The 24,933-nt window shown below is 43.3% G+C and overlaps 1 protein-coding gene across 1 annotated transcript in view; it reads right to left on the reverse strand.

The window, feature by feature from the left end:
• Positions 1 to 8,081: 8,081 nt before the first annotated feature.
• BRINP1 (BMP/retinoic acid inducible neural specific 1) overlaps positions 8,082 to 24,933 on the reverse strand; it is an 87,572-nt gene continuing 70,720 nt past the window's right edge. The window contains exons 6-8 of the mRNA XM_030000418.2: positions 21,770 to 22,006; positions 16,119 to 16,341; positions 8,082 to 9,764 (exon numbers count right to left, since the gene is read on the reverse strand). Of these exons, the coding sequence (XP_029856278.1) occupies positions 8,624 to 9,764; positions 16,119 to 16,341; positions 21,770 to 22,006 (1,601 nt within the window). The 3' untranslated portion in view covers positions 8,082 to 8,623. The remainder of the gene's footprint in view (positions 9,765 to 16,118; positions 16,342 to 21,769; positions 22,007 to 24,933) is intronic.

Below are 24,933 nucleotides of genomic sequence, written 5' to 3' on the forward strand. Positions count from 1 at the left end.
TGGCTGCTCCAGGGTGTAATGTAAGTGTTCATCTCAGTCTAAAAGGCTCTGTGTATGCTCCATCACAGCTGCCTAGACTTACTGAACCCAACCCAGCCACTGAGATTAAAAAAAGTAATTCAGGCTAGCAAGTTGTTCTTTGATCTTGGGACTCCTGGGCCTTTACAGCCTTGAGTTCTGGGATCCCCCCAGAGCTCAACACACATTACCAGTTATTGAGAACTCTGAATTCGAGCCAGAAAAATACATGGGCATGATCTTAACTCATATGGTTTTGAACAGTCCCTTTGACTTTCATGCATCTGCCTGCATACATGCAGACACTCAGTATTGCAATCCATCATGCTCAGCACCTTGCAGGACTGAGCCCTTCACTAATCCTTCTAAACCCAAGTCTATTGACTTTCAAAGCAACCCGCGAGGGTTTCTTATCTACGTTTCCTGAACAAGCTGTTTGCTTAGGCTGAGCCTTTTTGCATTAGTCTTCAACCAGAGTTGATTTTGAGCAATGAACATGATTAGATTTTCATATCAAGAGAGACTGAAAGTATGGAGATAGTTCCCAAGTATCCTGGAGTAAGTCAGGGGTGAACTCCCTTCATTGAGTAGCTTGTAAAAACACAAAAAGATCAGAATTAGTGCCTAAATCCAACCCAGCCGTTATCCAGGTTTTGCTTTCTCATCCTGAAATGAATCTTAACAGAACCCTGAGTCTAAATGTCTTAGGGAAGTTTGAAAAACAGATCTCAGTATTTAGATGCATGACATTTGTATAATATGAACCTGTCATCACATTGCAGAACAAGATTCAGTCCTAAATTACACTACAGCCCAACTCAGAGGGAGATGCTGCATGCTGTCAAGAAGCCTGCCCCAGAAAACAGACTGAAATAAGGATTGCTTCATCTCTAGAAAATTTCTATTACGGGCTTCTCTTTGCACCAAAATCAGGCAAAGGCAGCTCTTTCAGACTTGACCTAAGCACTTGGGATGTCACAAGTCTGAAACAAAACCCATAGCATGGTAGCACATCATTATATGTCTTTTTCAAGGTCACTGTCAATGCATCTGAGAGTGGGACGCTCAGACACCAGGAACTGTCAGTGGCAATAAAAGCATACCTGGAATAACCATTCCTGCCCTGTCGTCTCTCCTCCTCTTCATACAATGGTCAGTCTTAAGACTGAGACTCAAGACAGACTCTGGTCCCAGTTCTGTGCAGGTTTTGCCATAGCAAGCCAGTGTCTGTCTGTCGTGGGCTCCCCTTTCCCACCTATAAAAATCAGGCTAGCCCTAAACTGATCATGTCTATTTAAGTGACAAGCTTGTACTAATTCTGTGTATGCCCAGGACCAAACACAATGAGACTTGAATTGTAATCAAGACCCCAAAATATACATTAATAGGTAAACTAATAGATATCTATTAATAAGTTAAAAGATATCTTATATAAATATATCAAAACTTAACTAAATATATACCTGTATATAGAAATACAAAAGGTATAATTGTGTTTCTGTCTTCGTGATGTCACACTAAGTCTCTTGGCTTCCTCACCTGAATTTAGCAGCACCATAATGCAGGTGCTCTTTCCTCTGTTCCTGGCAGCATCTTTGAGAACTTTTGACCTTCAGCTCCCCGTGGCACACCCTGTTCAAGGAGATCTGTGAGTACCTTGGAAAATCATCCCAGTTGACCTTCTTTAGACAAATCTACATTCTAGACATGACTGACGATTAAAAAACAGGAGTACCTCAGATACTCAAAAAGTAGTATCAATCCCACATGTTTCAATCAGAAAACCTTGACTTTAAATTTGTCTTTTTTAGACCTCCTTTAAAATTTTAGTCAAAATAATTCAGTTGGACATTTCCTACTGGAAGCTGTTGTGTTGTTAAAAACTAAGGCATCTCACAGCAATTTATCACTGGCAAAAGCATCCCTAATAAACAGAATGAGTCTGTGTGCTTTTCCCATTTCATTTTGCTTCTTTGTTCAGTTCAATTTGGTTGACTTTTTTCAGTGGCATTAAAATATTATTTTAAATGCACTTACATGATGCGTGTTATATATAATATCTAATGGGCTTGTTTTGTTCATTACTGAGCCAAAACTGAAAAGAGGAGATGGTGAGAGATGGAATGGGTTTGGGAAGTGAAAGGAGTTCTCCCTGAGAGGTGAGATCAGTAATCCAATTTCTTTTGTGCCTGCCTATATCTGTTCAGGGTCACCTAACCAGATCTCACTCCTCCACAGGTTCTATTGCCGTGATTATTTTTTCTATCAATACATTTTGTAGTTCTCCTGGGGAGGGACCCATGACCTGTTTTTTCTAGGTCTCTACACAAGGTCAAATTTCCTTCTTGTCTGAAAAGTAAGTACTGGAGGCCAACAGGAACCACCCAGTGATTGCACTGCTGTACAGATAAACACTAAAGATGGGGACACAAAATGGTGTACCTGGGGCTGATCCTGTAGATGTCTTTAGCAGCACTAAACTCCATTAAGATGTTTAGCTAGCTACATCGCACCTCATGCATCCTGCTAAACTTAATCCAGATCAGACTGGAAAGATACTCCTGTTGGGAGATCCACTCTCACCACAGTGTCTGGTGGTATCTTTGTTGGTATTTATCTGTGAAGGCACAGAGTTGGTAGGCTGGGGAGTACCACTGCTCGCTCTTTCTTGTGGTCAGGATTCTTATGGACAATCTTGTATGTGAGAAGGTTTGTTTTGCATATCCAAGGGGCATAGACTGGTACCATTTGGGGTTTTTTTTTCTCGTTACACAAAACAAAAGTAATTTTTGGTTGAACAATGTATTTGTACAAAGCAGCCATCTTTTGTCAGTTGAAAATTCAGGAGGAAGGACTGAAATTTCCAACAAGGTTTTTATATAGCTTTTAGTCCTCACTGTTTTCCATATTCATTTAATTTACAGAAGAACAATAATCCTGATGACATTAAGAGAAGGCATTTTTAGATTACACAAAAAAAGATTACTGAAAGAAGTTGCAAAGAAAATGTAAGGGGGTGTTAATTGATATGTGGATTAGAAAAAGTATCTTGGACAAGAAGGTCTATAATCTGACTGGGTCCAGCAGGTCTAATGTACCATTTCAAGCTTTTCAGGGTAGGAAGAACATGGAAATGTCTCCCTCATGACCTTCTTATGCCTTGTCTCATCTGTCTCCTTTCTGCCTCTCCCCTAGCACACACCACTGCCCACCCTCCTCTGTCTCTGCTCTCAGATGAGAAACTGCAGCGCCTAATCCCTGTGCCATTTTTTTCCTTTCAACAAGCACCAGGGTAGATTCATCAAGGAAAGCACTGTAGGTGGAGACAGGAGCACACAGTTTGGATTGCCACTCCGCATTTCTCCTCCAGCACTGGGAACTGAGCAGCCAGGCTGGGGATCTTGCTACACCCTGGTGCAGGAGATGCCATCTGCCAAATGTCCTCCTGAGTGGTGTTTTAGCAAGTGGGCTAAAAAGAACATCCTGTACATGGCAGCTGAAGTCCATCACAGCTGTCACAAGAACATACGCACATAGCCTGGGCTGGAGGTGGATCCTGGCTCTGGAGGGAGGCTGGGCAAGTGGCCAACAAGCCTCCCTTACTTGCCCATGTTTCCCTTCGAGGAAAGGGATTCCTGGCTTAGCATGGCCAGAGATGGCTCTGGGGAGCAGGATGGCACCAGGGAGCACTGGCATTCGCTCATCCCAGGTGCAGCTCACCCAGAAAGATGCTAAGTCCTTTAACTGAGTCTGCCAGGGCCTTGTGGCCAGTCTTGATTTCTTTGAGGTCACTGGCATAAGTCCCACCAGCTCAAAAAACAACAGATCTCTTGTGCTCTTTTATGCAACAGCAAACAGGCTTCCTGCAAAGAGGGAAATAAGTAAGTAGGGAAATCATCTCCATCCTTTATTTACTTCCCTGCCTTCTGCTCTTGTTGCCCCCTCCCCTTTACTTGTCTACCCACTTCTCATGCCTCCAAGAAGACATTTCTGCTCCAGGATGGTGGTTGCTGTTGGAGCTGTGGAGGGGTCACTGGGTCTGACCGCGGGGTCACTGGGGCTGTGCCCTTTGCCTCTGAGGAAGGCAAAGCTGCTGAGGTCCAGATTCTTCCTGATGATTTCATGTGATAGCTAATTAATGGCCTCCCCACGTTTCCATGGCAACTCCATGCTGTGCTCTTAGCCCTGATCCAAATGGGCATTCTGTACACTTCTGAAGCCATAGCATCAGCATATTAATAAGACTTGCTGACGTCCTTTGCTTTCTGCCACATCGGCTGGTTAAGTCTAAATTTGAATAACTTAAAAAAAGCATTTCTTACTAAGCTCCCAGTACATTCCCTCATGTGACTTGAAGCAACTGATCCCAGAAGCCTTCTGCATTTGAAGGGAAGCAGCAGGTAAATTCTGCTCTACCTGCTGCTTTTTGCCATGCCTTTGGGACAGCTGGCATCTGGCTTTTCTTTTTTTCTCTGGGTTGTTTTTTTTTTGGAAGCTCCAGATTTCATGTAGTCCCTAATTTAATCGCAACAAGAGACAAGTATCTGCCATGATTTGGTAGGACCATCTCTGCATTAGCTGAGCTGGACAATCTTATGGATTGCTCCCTAACTCCTTCTTGTACAGGGGAGGGAAGCTGAGTTTCATTCTCATACAGTCAGAGGATGGTTACTCATATTTCAAAGTACGAAGGTCCCTTTTATCATTAAACTCTATAACAATACCTACTGATCATGCAGTTTAGTGAATCTAGTTTTATGGGTGAAAGAATTCTCTGGGCTCCATCTAATTCTCCTCTCTTAATTACCCTCCATTCCAGTCATTGCCTTGTAAAACTTACTTTTCTGACCAACTGAAGGACTTTTGGATGAAATTTCCTCAGAAGCCCATTAATACCACTGTAGCACTGGTGTGGCCTCTCTAGGGGAATCTGAACTACTTTTTCTTATCGAGACAGAAGTATGCCAGATGCCTCCACATCTTCTATTGCCTGCAGAACAAATACCCTAAAACAAACCTGGGGGATCTGGTTCTGGATCTGGCTGTCACAGGCTGTCCTCCTACCTGGGGAAGTGCTTATGGGACTGAGCAGTGGAAGTAGAGCTTGTGCCCTGTTTGTGGCAGACATTTCTCTTCTAGCATCAAAAGCAGAGTGTAGCATGGTCCAGGCCACATTTGATTGGGGTTTAGGGTTTGTTTTTCCTTTTTGTGTCTTGTTATAAACTTTGAGCCCCAAATGGTGGCTGAGCTCCCAGATAGCTTCATTTTTCCCTACCCTGAAGGACAACAGAATTTATTCTTGACATTTTGGCTTCATTCCATCCCCAAATTTCATCTAGCCATGTTGCAACATAGCTCCAGATTGTTGTGTTGATGTGCCATCATACCTTGGTGTCATGTTGCACCATCAGGTAGTCCCAAGGTAAGTTCCATATGCTGACAGCATATCTATGCCAAACTTCCTTCCATCTCCCTACCCTGGTTTTCTATGCTCCAATTTCACTGCTCCCAGCCATGGTGGAAATGCTAGCTCATGTTAGACAATGCGTCTCTAACTCCATGGCTGTCTACCATTGCTTGGGTCTGAACCGGACAGCAGTGATTTAATGTTCTGTTGGCACCCAATGTCTTGCTTAAGGTTTGCGGTGTTGCTCCCCTTGCTGAAGCTCAGTATAACTGGGGGTTGATCATCCCAAGGCATCATTAAAGATACATAAAAGCAATTGGTTTGACCTCTAACAGTCCCACAAATAGGGGCAAGATTTAGCTAATGTGTTGCTAGTTACCCACGAGATCTGAGACTTAATTGCAACTTCTCTGGCTTCTAGTCACTAGAGCTGGATACTTATCTCATAGGAAAGCAATTTAACAAATTAATATCACTTTGTGTTAGCACGTTCACTATTCCCAGCCATGAACAAATCCCATCACTGAACGCAGACTGCATTTCAGGCTATAGGTTGCTCATAAGCAGTATTCAGTATTTTCAGAGCAATAACTATAGTTCTCTTCAATGTCAGCTCTTTGGGTCATACATGTAAATTAAACAGTACATTTCTATTCCCTGCTTGGATGGATGTAACTGTCAGGAACATTATTTCCACTCATAATTACAAATTTGACATTCATTTCCCATGAATACTCTCTACTATTTGCTTAAAACTAACTTCCATGCATACTATTTCTGGTGAATTTTCTCTTATCAGAAAGCTGATGCAGGAATGTCACAGCTATAAAGAAACCTCTTTGAATGGTGGGATCTATAAGCATGAACCTCTATTACACAAAGCAAAGACCAATCAAATGAAAAACTAACAAATGAACAAACTGGGAAAAGTAGGCAACCTTCTAACCTCTTGCATGGACTGACCAGTAGAGATAGAAAGAGATCTCAACACGAGTTAGGGGAAAAATGAAGTTACTACCAACAGAAATCGATGGATGTCCCTAGAAACATCTTTGTTGTTTAATTCACCCAGCTATTCTTCAGATGCGTGCACTTCCCCACCTTTTGGTAGACAGACAGGGACCGATGTGTGCTTTTGTGACTAGGACTCCTTTTTGTTTTCTTACTAACTACCCAGATAGTTTCTCTTATGCCCTCAATTGCTAGTTCAGCAGGAGAGTTCAGTGAATGTATATTTACCTTATGGTATCTAATTCCTTCTCAGTTTGGATGAGTATCAACCAAACCCACACAAATTAAACTAAACCTGAAGCCAAACTTAATTGTCTAAGTCCCTGGTGTCACATGAATAACACCACAATGCATTTAGCTCTGTCCAGAAGAGCTGATGTTATTCTCAGAATCTGAGCAAAGTCTCCAAATAAGAAGGTAAAAATTCCTACAAGACTATTTTGAACTCAATTGAATCAACACATTAAATCTCAAGCCAGATCTGAATCTTGGACTTTGGATCAGGACTGTCCCTCCCGCTCAGACCTGGTTTTCGCCAGGATACTGCTCCAGCTCTAGATGCCGACAGGATCAAAGATTTATTTCTCCCTTCTAGGAAGGCTGAAATTCTAGTCTCTCACTAGACCTTCTCACAATCAACTTTAACTAAAAAACAGTGAGATTAAGAGAAACACCCCACTACTCACCTCCCACCATGTTGAGGCTTCATCACTCAGCTCAGTTGAATTCTACATTCATACGCTCCATTCAATTTTTTTTTTTAAATCCAAACACACATGAACACACACTCCACAAAATTTTACCCACCTTTTAGTTATTTTAGTTATTTTTTGATAACTCAACCCTTTTTAATTTGGCTTTATCCTTGCAAATTCAGGGTAGATTTGGTTATTGTTCTCTTCCCTCCCACCCCTCCCTTTCACTACTTTTTGCAGATATTTTAATAACATTTTCTCATCTGTTTTCTGTGAAATTTTTTTGTGGACAAAGAAAGTGTAAGTGAAACCAGGATGTTATTCATAGCCATGGAAACATAAGAACGTAAAAGGGATTTTTGCTTCCCCAAAGAACTAAAATGACATGTGTACCCTTCAGTGTCTCCAGGTTTCCTCGGTAATGTGTTTTCCTGCATTGTGCTTTGGTTTTTGTTGTGATGAGAGTTTCCCACTGTCGTTGGAAAACCCAGAGCCCAAGGCAAAAAGCCAAACTCAGGTTTGCCTTTAAGTCTAGGTTTATCAAAGTAGCATATGATTTTGGTTTTCTCTGTTCTAGGGACTCTGTTGAAGTACCTTAACGATGAATGACTCTGAAGATTTACAGGTGCTGATCCTCAAGGGGTTAAGCTCTGACATCACTGAAGGCAACAGCAGTATGATGCAGGGCATGAACTCCAGTTCCACAAAGTAGCCAAAGGGACCTGAAACATCCCATTCTTCAGCAAGTGCTGAGACTCTACCTCTGGTGAAAACTCTTCCAAGATGGAAATCCCAAAGTGAAGACACCTGAGACCTACACCCACCCTCCACCTCTTAGGTGCCTTCTCACCAACGAGGCATTAGTTTTACTCTCAAAGGACTGCCATCACCTTCTGTCCTCCAGCAAAGCTCAGCATAGGCTGTGTGAATAACTCAACATAAAGCTGGCATAAATCTCAACAGAAGAAATATCTTTTATGTTTAACCATTTACTCCCACTATAGGAATAATGGCAGTTCTTTTACATTTACATATAACTCTTGTTTGTTTGTTTGTTTGCTTTGATTTTTTTTGTTTGTCTCTTTGTCTTGGCACCTGCATAGCAGAAAACTTTACAGTTCGTTACAGAAGTTTGCCCCTCTCTCTGCTCCTCCCTTTATTTACTCTGCTGCCCCTGAGGACTAGCAAGCAACACCCTCAAGGTCAAGAGAGAGTAAGGTGTTACCCTTTTATGACGGATTATAGAAATAACAAACATGCCTGACAGTTTTATACAGCTGCTAGAACGGGTTTAGTTTTCAACAAATGAAGAATTTCCTCTTTTTTTTCTCTTTTGTATATTAATTACATTTTACAAATCTTGTTTTTCCCCCCTTTCTTTACTTTCTCCCCACTTTTCTTTCTTTCTTTTTACTTTTTTCTATTTTTTTTTCTCTTTTATTTTTTTACAGCAAAAGGATCGATCACCAACATGTCCACTGAAAAGTCCGGGTTAGCAGAGTTTGGCTGTCATCTGGTCCGACTGTTTGAGGATCTCGGTGTTGTACAGGTCTAGAGCATGGTTCACACGGATAATCTCGCTGTTGGTGAGTTTCAGGCGGTGCTTGAGCATACAAGAGAACAGATCCAGCTGGGGCTTCCCTGGGGCCACGGGAGGCGCCAGTCTATTGATTCGGTCCCGAATATCCAGCAGCAAGAGCATGACAGAGGAGGAAGAATAGAACTGCCCACCTTGCGTGTACGACTGGTTGACCTGCTGCACAGCACTGCGCAGTAGGTCAGCATTAAAACGCAGGCTGTAGCCATACACCTGCACATCCGAGATCTTGATGTAGAACTGACGCTTGGTGGGGTCAGAAAGGTCCACGGGCCCTTGGCCAGTCTCGTTACGCAGTAGGGAGGGCAGCCGAGTCCGGCTGCGTAGGTAGATGTGGACAGTCTCAAAAAAGGTTTTCCACCGGTTGCCCAGTAGCAGGGTCCAGTTGTAGCACTGGCTGTTTTGGAGGCGGATTTTCTCCCAGCGTGGGTAGCCGTACTCCCCAAAGGGCATGTTCCAGCCCTCAGAGTGACTCCCGCTGAACGGGTTGACGTAGACAAAGAACATGGGGTCCAGGCTGCTGTTGCGCATCTGGCAGATTCGCATGGAGATCCCGATCACCATGTGGATGAAGTCCATCCGGTTCTTGTTGCTCTTCAAGGTCAGGGACATGCGTTTGCGCCACCTGGGGTCGAAGAAGGTGTCCAGGCGGATCTCATTGCTGATGAAAGTGGTGTGCACATACAGGCGAGAGTCCATTTTCTGCAGCAGGTACTTCAGCTCTAGGTCTTGGAAGTCCAAGTCTGTCTCAAAGCTGATGAACTGCTCACTCCGCTCCGAGTCTACGTTCTGAGGCTCGCAGCGACCCCGGTAAAGCTTATAGCCCTTGTTGCATGAGCCGCAGAGAGAGATGTTGGCAAGGCTGCACATGGCACAGCTGTTGTTGCCCCCAATGATGCAGGGGATGGGGCGCTGGCACAGGCTGGTGCCACCATGGCAAACGCAGCTCCGTTGGCTTTCCAGAAAGGTCCCCCAGAACCCATTCTCGTTGCAGTAGAGCAGGGACTGGACCCGGGTAAGCCATTCCTGTATTGTCCTGCAGGTAGGAAGAAGAAAGCGTTAGCATTGTAGAGCCTCACAGAGTCTTTGGTGTTGGCATCCTACTAGAGCCACAGTGTTTTCAGGCATATATCTGAGGCAGAGCTCTCAGAACATTGATGCCCTGCCGTGGCATCTGGGAGCTATTCCAGTCTATTTCTAGACTGAATCTTTCATCTGCTGTTTACTCCTTTGGTGGAGAGCAAAAGCCCTGTAAGAAATAGCTAGAAGTTAGAACTGATCATCTGAAGTCTCTCTCTTCACACTGCTCTAGGAGCTGAGACTGACACAGTCTCCTGCCAAGGATCCCATCAGTGCCACAGTGACAACGTTCAACCGTGGGAATGGAGCTGATAAAGGCATGCCAGAGGCTGAGGTGCTATCAGACATTGTAGATCAGCGTAACTCCTAGGCTGGCAGGAGAAAACTCCTCTCCATGTCATTGGCAATTCTCCCCACTCCAAAAGCAGACCAGTAATGGGATGAGGCAAAGCCAGTAGTAACCTCTGCTTATAGTGCAGAGCTCAGCAACAGCAGAAAAGAGGGTGGAAGTCAGGGCGCATAGAGACAAAGCTGCTAGAACAGCTTCTCCTTTAAAAAAATCTGCTGCTAATTAACCTCATCTTACTGCCTCTCCCCTTAACAAGCAGCCACACTCGCCCATTCTCAGGCCCCACCACTCCCATAATTGCTATATCAGCACCCTCACCTCCACATCCTGCAGCCCTGGAACGACTCCTAATGAATGAAACTGTAACTCACGCTTGCTTTTTGTATAACCCACTTGCGATGTTGCCTTGCTGCCCCCCTCTCCCCCCCTCCCCACCACCCCGGGAAATCTCCGCACAGCGACTCCTTTCTCAGCAGCCCTCAGCAGAATGCCCTGTTCAGCCGCCTGCTCCCTCCCCTCTGCCTTCCCCCCCCCAGCTAATGAATACTTCATTGTCTCCTCTGGGCAAAAAGTTCTTGGTAGCGCTGCAGTGAGAGGACTGGCTAATGACAAATTAGGATTCAGTCCCTGTAGAACGAGAGGAGTGATTATGGACAGAGGCTCTCAGAGCTGGATTAGTGAAATTCATGGCACCTGCATCGCCTGACCTCCGAATAATCATTAAGCTGTAGGCTGTATCAAAGAAGGCATTAAATGATACAGCAGCAAAGAACAGCAAGATGATTAGGGGGAGGGAGCAAGTGGAGGGATGAGAGTATAAAACAGAGGAAAGCACTGGAAGGAAAGAAATAATCAAGGAGCAGAAGCAGAAAGGGTAGGGGAAGAAAGAAGGGGAAAATACACAGGTAAAAGGAAAAATAAGAAAGAAATGCAGTGAGCAGGAGGAATAGGGATGGAGAAAAGGGAAAACTGAAACAACAGCAACAGCTGAAAGACAGAGGACAGGCAGGAATGAAAAGAAGCAGGAAGAAACTGAGTGAAAGGAAAAAAAATGAGCCAGAGTGAGAAAAAAGGAAGTGCACTAGCAGGAAAATTCTGAAGCCTTGGATGTGGGAAGAGAATTCTCACATTCCTCCTGTGGTACAGGGCTGCCAGGGTCTCTTTCCCCTATTCACAGCTAACAGGAGCTCTCCTGCTAGTGGAAAAGACAAGGTTGGCTGGGGAGCAAGGCAGTGACCTCTGTAAATATCTGCCATAGAGGGAGACAGTGACAGCCCTGGTGCCTAGAAAGTGCAAAGGGCTCCTCCTGGTTTCTAGGACAGCTCTGCTTCGGAGGGGAGGGGACAGCTCAGCACAGTGTGACTGCAAAACATGTTGCTGACAGCAACAAGCACTCTCAAAACCATCCTCTGGGGGCTGAGTCTGCCTTCTGCTCATAGGTGAATTTTTGCTCAATTTCAGCAATACAAATATTTTTTTACCCCATCTGAAGCCTTGCCGTTCCTATTTGGAAAGTCAGCTGAATGCACTTGAATTTAGCAAGGCACCCAGATTCCAAGTTTTAATCTTCCTAAGGTGCTGTGAACCCACCTTGATTCTTCTATGCACCTCCTCGAAAGCTTCTTTCTTTGCTTCTAACCACTAATCTAAGCATGAAGGTGAGGAATACCAAGTAAGTGGATGATGAAATAAAACCAAAGCAACCCTCCAATAGACGCACACTGCCTACCTGGGTTCACCGGGTTGGGGGAAGCACAAGGTTCCTGCATGCTGCCTCTTCCCATGATTGGGCTTGATGACAACAATGAAAATCAGAGGTTGCTTTGAAGGGAAATCTCCTGCAGCCCCAAGCTTCATCCCTAGCTCCCACTCCCACTGTAATTTCTACCAAGACAAGGACAAGGAGAAGCCCAGCAGCACAAAGAAAATGAAAAGCGGCGGCAGCAGCCTGGTGGCAGACAGATGGTAAATGTCCAGCTCCATCATGTACCCTCTCAGCATCCCTGCCCCTGTCCGTGAGGTGAGGACAGTATTTCCCTGATTTCCACAGCTCTCTCCACGGTCACATTTGTTGCTTTTTGTGGGACTGGGCTTCCAGGTGAGGTAGCAATGGTTGCTCGTAGGACTAAAAGTGGTTTCTGAGGTGGGTTTGATGAGGTATTCGGCACTGTCAGAGGTGTGCCTCTGTGCACATACTGCTACCACTTTCGTACAGCTGCCAATAGCCTCGTACAGCTGCATATGCAAATGACAGTCAAACACACGCTGAACAACTACTGTGCATAGATCTCAATTCCAGCTCTGTGCGAGTGAACGCGACTCTCCTGATTTCCCCGTGCACTGGTGAGTGCACAGGATTCCCTGTTTATTTCTGCAGTGCTGGCTTGATGCTTTACACAGGTTTTACATGTTGGTAATGCCATTGAGTTCACGGGACAAGGACTGTCAGGCTATACGGCAGGGGACACAATAACAATTAGAGTCAGATGACCATACCCTGTCTGTGTTAGGTGTGTTCTGTCTCAGGGGGAAAAAAAAAAAGCTATCCTTCCTTTCCTGATCAACTTTGTGGAGGAAAGATTGGAGGAGAACAGGAGAAAGAGGGTTGTTTTTTGGGGGGTGGGTGTGTGTATATGTCTTAGCATTCAGCAAAGACACAAGTAGGACAAAAAAAAAAAAAAAAAAAAAGAAGGATACCCACCATCTGCTGATAGCAGCAATAAAGGACATAATTAAATGAAAATGCAGAACCCAGGGCAGAGCTGGGCATTGGCTACAAACATGACAATGGGAAGTCTGATAGAGTGAGAGAGAGGAAAAGTGGTATAAATTACCCCATTTTGTCTTGCAACTGGGACAGGATAAGAATTTATGCAGGACCAGTCACAGCCCTTCAGCTGACAGGAGGTAACTTCTTAAAACACACACCTATGATGGCTCAGACTCATGTGAATATGACCAAGAGATGTCAGGGCAGAAGGAAGCTGAAAAGAGCCACTGTTTAAGAGCTGAAAGCCAGTAGCAGGGTAGCCATTGGTTTTCATTTTAATTATTTTATCTTTATTAAGGAGTCATCAGTTTATCTTTCTTCCACTTAATATCATAGCAAAAGTTACCTTCTCTAATGTTTGCTACCTCTGCCAGTTCAAAGTATAAAGTACTAGAGCATGGGAAATTAAAAAAAGGAAAACTATGTCTTCAAAGGTCACTGTCAAGCAATTTTACATTCAATTTTAATATCTTCCATTCCAAAACTAAAATAAAAAAATTACATCCAGGCAAAGCTATGAGTGAGAGTTATTTTGCAGTGTTTTCTTGCTGTTGCTCACCGGAGACATGCAAGTCCCCTGGCAGTGCTGGGAACTGGGAGCCAGGTAATCATGCAGAGCTGTTTCACCATTTAAAACCTATCTGTTGTGACAAAAAAAATGTTTTGCAGGACAATGTTGGGCTTTCAGATCAGAAGCAGAGGTCAGGTTATTCAGAAAGGTGATGAATAATTTTCTCTCCTCCTGACTCGTCATCCTTCAGGATTAATCAGGTCTGGGGAGGGGAAGAAGCTGATGTGTGTCCCTCGAGACAAAGATGCAGCTTTATTGTAGATGGTGTCTAAGCTGATTAGAAAACCAAACCATACCAAAACAAACAAACAAAAAAACCACACACACAAAAAAATCAAAAACCTGATCCAGCAGGACAGATTCTTTTTTTTTTTTTTTAATTGCAAGAAAAAAGGTAGGGATTTAACAAGTTTTCCATTGCAAATTCACCTTTCACTTTCCAACCAGCACTAGCTACTGTGGAGGTACGTTGGAGCTTTCTGTATGGAACAGTGAAGTAAAAAATGCTATTTTTATTCTCAGCAGCTGTGAGATGTATTCTTAACTAATGACAATTTGGCTGGAGCCCAGAACATGTATCAACCACCCCCCCCTCCTTTGGATGTTATTTATATTTTACATCCAGAGTTTTAAAATGCAACTATAGGTACTCATTCAACATTGAAGCTTTAGCAACTGAGGAGTGGTTTCTTTTTTAAACCAACAAACTTGCCTGCGAAGAGGTGTTTTTTAAGCAAAAGCAGTGCAGAGCAAATATATATATATATATATTTCCTTCTTAGCTATTGCAAAAGGTCATGGAGAATCAGCCTAATTGCCAAAATCTCTGCTCTTTCTTTCTTTTGGAAACGCCATGTCTTCCTTTCCCTGAGGACAATCAACAGCAATCCTATTTCTTTTTTACATTGCTTTTGAATATATAAAGTAGGCTCACTATTATCTGTATTAAAGAGAGAGAGAGGCTTGCTCTTAATAGAACCTTTCCATCCTTTCAAAGCCACTGGTATGCTTCATAAGTGTCTGTCGTTCTGTACAGTAGCAATTAGAAAATTAGAGTATTTCCAAGCCCTGTGAAAAGAACGATGAAATGCATACCTCTTCCACTACACATCTGTCTACCGAGCCCCTCCCCGGCCTAGCTACAAATGCAGAATGACAAATAAGAAAAGGAATGATAATATGCCTTGTGGTGTTGACTTAAACAAATCAAGCACATCAGTCAGTTAAAAATCCAGCTGCCATCATCCATTTCGTCCTCCTTCCCTCAGATTTTATAGTATTAGTTGGAAGCTCCCTTTCTGCGTGGCTGACTTTTTAAAATAGAAGTATTAAAGACATATTTATCTGAATGCAGCAACATGGTTGGCTGGATATTTGCTCGCTGCTGCTTCGCTTTGTTGTTGTTGTGGCACAGCTGGAAATAATGCGTGGACATGCTTGTGACTCCTCCACCAGTTGGCTTGTTTATAGCAGCTCAGCCAATTGGCAGGAATGGACCAATTGTAGGAAGTTCTCCAAAGACTTTTTTTCATAATCTCTTAAACTTAATAAATGTTTCTCCTCATCCCTAGTAAGTCCATCAAGTCTTTGTCCAGAAACATGAGATTTCTTGGTAATTAAAGAGATGTTAAACCCTGGAAGAGTTTCCTGAGCTGCACAGTGATGAAATGAAAACTCAGTGTGTTTAGCAGCCAGGGGGCTGGGTAATAACAGGACACAGCAGTCAGTCAGTTAATTTTCTCTTGAGACTGAATATTTAGGTAAAGAAGGAGGTGAAAAAACAGTTCCTCTACAAATGTTAACTTGGCCTGACCCTTCCAAGAGAAGCATGGAAGAAAAGGCACTTGGACTCATTTCTTCCAAGATTTTCAGTATTAACTCCACTTCGGACAATGTAGAAAGAAACAGCAAGAGATATTTATAAAAATCCACGGATGCAAGTCTCCAAAAATTATTGGAAGCAATCTTAAACTCAGCCATAGGTCAGGGCTGAAAGGAGCCAGCAGGAGGTGACTATTGGATATCAATAGTTGCTGTAGCTGTAATGGAAAATTTACTCTCTCCGTCTGTAATAACATTGGTAGGCTTCTGGTCAGTGCAGATTTGCACGTTCACTCTGCATTTTGTAGAAGAGATGTGATCTATTCCAAGTGAAAGTAAAGCTTCCCTTTCACTCTCCCTATACTCATCGAGGAGCACAACTCAAAAATGGGCTGAAGCATCTTGTGCTCCATATGTCCACTTTAACAGCAAATGGAGGCTTAAAGCTTGGCTGTGGTACATGAGGGAAAACTGCTTAAAAAGCAGCTTAGTCTGGTTGGCTGTCTGATGTCAGCCTGTAATATTCTTGCAGAACACTACAGAATAAGTGAGTGCCCTTCACCTGGGTAGGTAAGACCACACAGAAGGGATGTGAATATGTATAAATACATGACAAAAGGTTACTTACACCTCCAGAAATTTTAGCCCACTCCCAGACTTTACCATTATCCCCCAAAATCTCCATGTTAGCACACCCTATATCCAAACACTTCGGCTGTGGGGTTTAGGTCCAAGCCCAGGCTCAGCTCCATCAGTCACCCATCACATCACACCCATCCCCGATGAAGGATGAAGGTACCTTTCTCTAGGCAGCTGGTGGTTAGGATTGTGCCGACACCGGACACTGAGGCCAAAGAGTTTGCGGGCAGTGCGCTGGATCTTCTGGCGCTGGGCTTCCAGGGAGCTCTGCAGCAGCTTGTAGCGGTTCTGCAGATCCCAGTCATTCCCCCAGTGCTGGTGGATGCTCCCAATGGTCAGGAAGTGGTTGCTAGGTAGCCTTTTCATGAAGGATTTAAACTCATCTGGAACACATGAAAACGTGGAGAAATACGGAGGTTTCTGAACTATAACAAAGTTACAAAGCTTTTCATTAGCAGGATGGAGAAAAGGCAATGATGTATGAGGCCATCAGTGCTCTGCTAAAGGAAGGTGATGTCCATTAACTCACTGGTCCGTCTTTCTGCCCCAGGAAGCCCACTAATTCCATGGCTGTTGCTGCTCCCATATGGGAAATGAAACTCAGAGAGTATTAGGGTGAAGCAATACGGTTAATGTGTACAGGGTGAAGAAAAAAAAGAGAGCAAATTCCCTGGAGCATGGGATTATAGTCTAGGGGCTAGGAACAAAAAGCAGGGAGTTGTAATCATTGTCAGTTAAAGAGTTCTCATTTAAATTGTTTTTCAGCTGCTCCTAAAATGCCGTTTGTTGTTCCAGTCAAATCACTTTGTGGTGTTAAAAAAAAAAGAGAAAAAAAAGCTTTAAAAAATCCCCAGAGGAAGGGTTTCGATTGTGTTAAAATGTCCTGCTTTCTCATTTTTTAAAAAGAGCATTCTGATTATTTTTTCTCATTTAACTTCATTTGAAGTTAAATGAGTTGCTTTATGTAACAATGAAAATAAAATAAAATAGTTTGCAGGGCTAAGGTCAGAACAAAATGTGTCGATTTTAGCCAAAGGAAAAAATCTAATTGATCCAAAAATACGTTGTTAAATGTTGTTTTGTGATCACTTTATTTCTGTTTGATTTTGTTTGATAATGAAAAAAACATTATATAGGGTTTGTTTGAGTTTTTTTCAACACAAAACAGAAAATGTGATACTGTTTCTCTTTATGACCACCCCTTTCTTCCTGACTGAGAAGTATAGTTTGCTTAGACTCTGATTACCGGACTGGGATATCCTCATATGGAAAAGACAGATGGTTCCAACTTTCTCAGTAGAAAATAACCCAGTTTTTGATACCAGAAAACTGTTTGACACACTGAGACCTTGAGAAACGCAAGGAGTTGGCCAGCAAAAAACCCTAGAAAGTACAATAAAGAACAAAGTTCTGCACCAGGAGAGAACAACCCCACGCATCAGTACAGGCTCGGAAACAAGCGGTTGAATAACAGCTGCTAGAAAGGTCCTGGGGGTTGTGGTGGGCACCATGCTGAAGGTGGGTCAACACTATGTTCTCACTGGAAATAACACAAACTGCGTACGGGGCTAAATCCAGTAGGTTGGGGAAGTTAAGATTCCCTCTTCTTGGCACCACTGAAGCTGCATCTGCATTTCTCTGCCAGCTTTAGGGACACCCATTTAAAGATGGGTGTTGAGAAACTGGAGAGGGCACAGCTGGGGGCTACCGAGATGGTCAAGGGCCTGGAGCACAAGTCCTACAAGGTCAGGTGGAGGGAGCTGCACTTCTTTAATCTGGTGAAGAAGAGGCCAAGGGGCAATCTAATTACAGGCTACAACTGTTTAAGAGGTACTTACAAATATGAAGGAGATAAACGCTTCTTATTAGAGACAGATGATATAACAAGGAGTAATAGACAGTTTGCAGCTTAAGAAGTTCAAATGACTTATTAAAAAACTTCTTCACTTGGAGGTAATGCAGCACTGGAACATGCTGCCCAGAGATGTAGAAGAATCTCTCATTTTAGACTCTGCTAGACAAAACCGTGGCTGACCTGATCTAGTGCTGGTGATAGTCCTGCTTCCCTGCCATAAACCTCACAAAGTATCCAAGAAGAAATGCAGCCATCTTTTCCTGTAAGTTCTCTACATTATTTTTCTTCCTTTCCTAACTTTTTTAAAAAATTCCTTCATCCCATTTTCAGAAGGAAAAGAGGACAATTGCCAAAAAAAGGGCAAAAAATAAAAGCTTGTAAAGGCTGGTATCTTTTAAAAAAATGAAATAATCCGTAGAATTATTGGAGAAAATCAGACCAGATAATTTACAACCTATCGCACAAAGTTTGTATATATTTGCCTAACAGTTTTCCTATTATTCAGCAACTTGCAGTTCATGCTTAACTGCCTAACAAAGAATATCAAGGCATTAGTCAGTACCATCATTACATAGATGGTAAATGGATGTTCAAGTCCTACTCGTCACATGGTGAAACCGAGTACCTAATAAAAATAATTATCATCATTGCACTATCAAGATCCACGGGACATCTGCTTATCTCCTTTCTTCCCCAAAGATAACTGAGATATTTTTTTTTCTAATCATCTCTCAGGTTTTCACTCTATTTGTAATGCTGCTTTCAGTGCCCTTCTCCTCCCCAAAAATGATTCTCTCCTGTTCAGTGGTCCTCTGAAACTATCATCATGTATAATTGCTTCTGTTGACCATGCTGATTACTCCTGGTACCTTTCAGCAGTAAAAGCCTTGCATTTGCTTCCCGCCCCTTATAAATCAATTTCCTCAAAAGCCTGTTTGTGCAAAAGACCAAGCTCTTTTCCCTCTGATGATGAATGTGCTACATTTTTCATAGAGACGGGTAAGGGAGAAATTTCAGTGCAGTGTGCACATTTTGATACTGCAGTGCAACGTTGGGGGAAAAACAAATGAGCAAAGAAATCTGACAAAATAAAAGCTGGATGGGGTTGTTTTTAAAAAGGGGGGGGGTGGGTGAAGAAAGAAAATACTTTCCAAAAATAATAGTTTCTTCATTATTTATTTATATTTATTTATAACTATCCCTGGAGGCTCCAACCAAGACTATGGCTGCATTGTGCTAAGCCTTGTAACTTTGTGGGTATACTTCATTTTTAAACCTGAGAATTTCCAATTAACAAATAAGTCTGTCTGCATTTGGTTTTTTTTAATTTATCTGCACAGATAATGTTGATGGTGGCTAGGACTACATCTCCCATAATGCAACATGGCCTCTCTTTTTGCCGAGTCACCCAGTCCCTGCAGGCAGTCCCATGGCAAGGACTCATCATTACAGCTGGTACGGGGCAGAGGGTCCAGCCTCTGGAGAAGAATGGTGGCATCACAGTGAAATGGCCATGTCAAACATCTCTTTCAAAGATGAAAGTTTCATTTTTCCAGTGCTTGTCTTTTCAGTTAAAAAAAAAAAATCACATTTTCATCAGAAAGCAATAGTACTGAAAAAAATAACAACCCTATGACTTTTAATCAAAAGGCTGCTTTAAAATCCAGAATCACAGTTCTGATGCAGAATTTTTTGGCTAGCCATACTAAAATGCCAAGAAGGCGGCAGTGTTATTTTTCTCAATTTACGCATGAGCAATGAAGCACAGGACTAAGAGAGCTCCTGGGCTGATTTAAAGCAGCATCAGTTCACTGCAGCCTCCTTGACTTTGAAGATGCTATCCCAAATCATACCAACTCTTGATTTGCCCCGCACGATTTTTTCAAATTGACGTAGGAATCCAACACAGATCAGAAATAGAATATAGATCTTTTAGGCTATCTGCAGCTTTCCGTGCAAATGGTATTTGCTTTCAGAGCACTCATGTGCCTTTCAGCCCACTTTATTGGAAAAGCCTTCAGATGTCATTAGAGATTTCTTTTCTGCTGTTCATAATGAAGAAAATCCTCTAGTTATTGGGAATATTTATTGAAAGAAAGAAGCAAAATACTAATACTATAGTCTTTTGTGATAGCAACTTTTATCTCAAAGGATAAGTTCATGCATGATGCAACAAAGTGATGAATGAGATGCAGCAGCTTTAAACATAAAGATAATCATTCCATCTAGCCCTGAAAAAAATCCAGCCCTGGGTGGAATATGGCTACAGCCCAGCAGAGAACTGTACTGCAATGTGTCACTTTAACATGGCAAATGAAAAACACCTTCCTCTGTTGAAATCTCAAGGGGAGGGAGACTGAATATAATTATCTACTACAGTCTTTGCTTAGATCGATTGCAACAAGTACAGAATGTAACAGTAAAACAATCACTGTGGGACTGTAATTATTCTCTCTCCATAGGGCTCTCACCTTCTAAGTGTCTGGGTTAGATCCCCTGGGAACATAAAGGGGTTTGATGAGTGGTGGCCAACATGTGGCTCTTGAGCATCTTGTGTGAAGATCCTGTGCCAGAACTAGCAACTAGTAATACGTATCTAGTGGCAGAGCTGTGCTGGCAGGCACAGCCAGTAATCCTAATTTGTGTAATACTGAGCTAGCAGAAGCTTCTGAAATACACATTTCTGGTTTGCCCTGGTGTACCCACCTCACCCATGCACCTATAGAAACTCCCAGAAAACTACTGACCTCTTCAGCTAGTGACCTACCTCTGGAACTGCCCCAACCTTGTAGCTCCCAATAGCATATTGGGGGGGGTCATGTCAAGACAGTCATCAGCCGGGCCATTAACTACTCTGACTTTGCTCAGCTGAGCACCAAGTTGACAGCATGAGCTGGACATAAGAATCCGTGCAACAGCAGACATGGCAGCAGGGTCCACGTATTGAAGTGTGAAGCAGTCCTCAACAGCCCATTGAGGAAACATCATAGGCTGCTTCATTTCAACCATTAAAGGGATTAAGGTGACCTTCAACATGAAGAAATTGCTGCTGGGAAGACTTCTGAAGAAGAATTCTTCAGTGCCTTGAATGGAGCTAGATGGTCCCTTCCTTATAGTTTTCTTTCCTAACATGGAGACCTGGACAGTTATGACAATAATCATTAAAGAAAATGTGCTGAAAAGTAACTGTTTAACACTAAGAGATGAGAGTCAGCATGGGAATAAGTTCTCAGTTAAGTTCTGCTTAATGCCCATGTAGCTTCGGGGTAGGCAGACCATTTGCTAAAGGAAAAGGATGTAATTGCACTGATACTATTGCTCTCTTTCCTATCTCAAGCCCTTGAGAGTGCGTATCACGTAAGTATTACAACACACCTACTATGGGTGTTACCAACATCAAAGTGGAACAAACTCCACTGACACCCCCAGCGTCACACTGGGACAAAGTGAAGGGAGAAGAGAAATGTTCACACCAGCAGACATTGGCACTGCAGGAGAGAGAAGTCATTTTCCCTTCTCCTATCTCAAATGAGGTGTCATCTGGCCTGTGCTCTCTCTCTGTGAATTGCCTTTCACCAAAGCACAATAAATCATTCATGCAAATCTGAAAAGCAATTTCTGCATCATTCATACTGTGGAAGTTTCTCTGTAGAACCATTAAAGAGAGATTCTGAACTGGTTTGGTATGAAAAATCAGATTTTTAATCAAACAAATTCTTCCATGGAAAATATCCCCTTACAGATAGAGTTACGTGTGGTGTGTGGTTTTGTCTGTACGTGTAATAGAGGAAAAGAGGCACTCCCTCAAGACTAAGATCATGGTTTGGGGTTCAATATCCTCCATTTTTTATCCAAACTGGAGCATTATATTGAGGGAAGAAAAGATTCTTAGCTGGTATAATCTGACATGTTTTGTTTGAAATAAATCAATCGGAAAACATGTTTTGCTTGGTTACCTGAATTCTCCAGATCTTTATAGGCTTCTGTCCAGGTCTTGGCCATATTTGCTAGTGTGTACTCCATGATCTGGATGTCGGTGATGGGGCAGTTGCACTGCGGGAACTCCTCCGCACACTGGCAGCCGCACTGGCTGTTCCGGCAGATGTACTCCCCCTCGCCATTGCACATGATGTAACTCAAGGCAGACTGGACAAACTTCTCTTGTAAATACTGAGGGAAGATGATCTGGAGACCTGGCATAGAAACAAGATGCAGGGATGTGAAGAAAAAAAAAAAAAAGTAATTTCAGGTATCTGTGCTTCTTTTCAAAACCTGTTTCATTAACAGCTTGAGAAAGTGATGCTGAGGAATTAAAAGCTGCTGGGATATTTCTCTTGGAGCTGTCATGAGTAAGGAAGGTGGGGTACCAATTGCATACCTCCAGTGCAAGTAGTGAGTTAGCTGAGAACAGAACTCATCTGCTCTATGAGAGAAGGGTGACAAGTAACTTCCCCTTCCCGCATGCCCAGTGTACCCCCTTCGTCCTACTCCTGGATCCCAGTACAGTTCAAAGTATCTGAATGCAAAGCCTCCCGTATTCCCAGGTATGGGGTTTTTATACTTTGCAACTGAGTGTTAGTTCAGAAGTGATGAGCATTATGCTGTTCTGACCTGGTTTGAGAGAGACTAAATAGGTTTGGTATCACAGAAACAAGGAAACTACATACTGAAAGAGGAAAGAAGGAAGAAAGGAAAACAGAAGAAAGGAAAATAATTCAAGGAGGGATTTATAAAAGACCCTTGCAGAGTTAAGTGTCCAGCTCCACAGTATAAATACAGAAGCTGGGTACCTGAGTCTTTTCAGCTCACTCCCTGCTAGGAAGGCTACTTGCCAAATCCTATAAAAGTGCAAATGGATTTAGTGCCAATGATTTCAGTGGTGCTCTGAAGATTTACATTAGCCCAGAGATCTATCCCCATGCCTCTTTCTCCATAGCAAGTGTTTGTGTATCCATCCATCTGCGCAGGCATTAGTGTACGTGTACGCTTGCTCGGGTACCAGAGGACACAATAACAGTTTAAGTGTTTGCCCTGTGTACAGTGTACGTGTTTTTCCATCCTGTCCTTCTCCAGCCCCGATCTGCAGGCTCCCTACAGCTGTCCCTGAGGATTCACAGCTGTTTTCTTCTACCTGGCGAGTCCTGCTTGTCAGACTCGGTCATCATCTGCAGCGCACGAGGCAGAGATGACAATAACTCTGAGCAAGCCTTTCACAGGAATCCTGGCCCGCTTTGCCTTCCTTGTAAAAGGCCCAGGGATTTCAGAGTGGCAGATAAAGGAGTTTATGGCTTGAACAGCAGTGCTGAACTCCAGTGTAATGAAGGCACGCGGGTCAATTACCCATCTGTTTGTGTTTCTATTGCGCTGAATTACTGTATCTGTGGCTGACAGCTCATTGGAGTGGAATGAAAATAAGACAATAATTCAGAGGATGAGAGTGTGCAGGAAGGGCAGGAAGGGCTGTGACTCCTTTCAGGAGTTCAGGCCCATCTCTGTGATGGGTCATGTTCACCTCAGGCAAGGGAAAAGCAGCAGGAGGTGCCCCCAGGACCCCCATTACCCTTTTGCTTTTTGTTCCACAGAGACACCTCAGCCTTGACAAGGTCCCTCTGGAAGACCAAGTTTGGGGTATCAGGAGGTTGTTGAAAGCACAGGGACCTCTGTTTCCTTTCCCCTCCTGCTATTGCCAGGGCACGGTCTCTGTGAGCACCATGCCCGGTGGCAGCGAGCTGCCCCGTTGTCTGACCTAATTCGCAGCCGAGCACGGAGCAGTGGCAGCCACCAGGCAGGATGAACGCAGAGCAGCCTTCAGCTGGAGAAGACATTTGTGACACTTGAACAAAGAAGGATTTCAAGCCTGGCATTTGGAGGCACCGTGTCTGCGTAGCTCCTGCTGCCTTTTCTGGGGTGCTGTTGCGGGGAATGGAGGGGACGTGCAAGGGGCTGACCATGGTCTACAGCATCCCCGTGAACACCTCAAAACTAGTGTAAGGACGATCAGCATTTTGAAGTCCCTTCCGTCTTTCCTGAAATGTTTCTCAACAAGAAGCTCAGCTTTCTTCCTGTTGTCTTCAGGAAATACTGAAGTTCAGACTCTTTTAGGGATTTATCTAAAGCAACCACCACAGAGGCATGGTCCCTTCATTGACATTAGGGGTGGTCCCACCTGCCAGGCTCCAAGACTTTCCTTCAGGATGGAAAGAAAGTGCAGCGCTAGCGGAGAACCAAGATCTACAAAAGGGGCTTGGAGAGCCTGAAGGCTGCTGTATTCACTGACCTTGCAAGCTCACAGGAGAGGGGGGCTAGACTTCTTGATGTGCATTGACCCTGTTTATTCATGGTCCAAGTCCCATGAATAAATATTTCCACTTTCTGCTTCATGGAGAAGCAACCTGCCCTGGCCTCAGCCTTTGAATATGAGGCCCAAATGACCACAGGGTCTTCAGCTGACCATATTTTCTCTTTGAATTTTAACTTGTATAACAGCACCAACAAGCTGTCTGGTTCCAGCTACAAATGATACTGGCTTTGGAGATTATTTTTTTTTTCCTGGAGAGAATGGGGGTAAAAAAGCAACTAAAATTTCAGGGAAAGCACTCCCCATTGCAAGAGACATCCATTGTGTACCTCAGCACATGCAGAAACATGAATACCCTGTAATCTCCAAAACATAACACGGTCCCATCTGACACTGCAGAGTGCCTCATGTGGATGCTTGCTTTTTTCCCCATAAAACTCATGGTTTCTAAAAAAATATTTCCAGGATAACTTTGCTAAGAAATAATCTCACATTTAGGAGGTAATCAGACCCCCTGCATGCTTAGCACCAATTCAACAAAACACTTATACTAATACTTAACTTGAATCAGGTAAGCAGTTCTGCTGGAATCCATGCAGTTAATTGTAGCATTTAACAAGCAGCACATATTCAAATATGTGCTTAGACCAGGAGCACAAGAGACACACAAATCCAGGTACTCCTTGAAACACAAGTGTGCATACACCAAATGCAAAGCTCTAACTTTAAAACTGCAAACATGCTGTAGGGATTACATGTGACTCAGATCTTCCAGCCAGGAATTTCCTTGTGAAAAAATCAGTGTTAGGGTTACTGAAATAG

The sequence above is a fragment of the Aquila chrysaetos genome, chromosome 24 (genome assembly GCF_900496995.4).
Source record: "Aquila chrysaetos chrysaetos chromosome 24, bAquChr1.4, whole genome shotgun sequence".
NCBI classification, from domain to species: Eukaryota; Metazoa; Chordata; class Aves; order Accipitriformes; family Accipitridae; genus Aquila; species Aquila chrysaetos.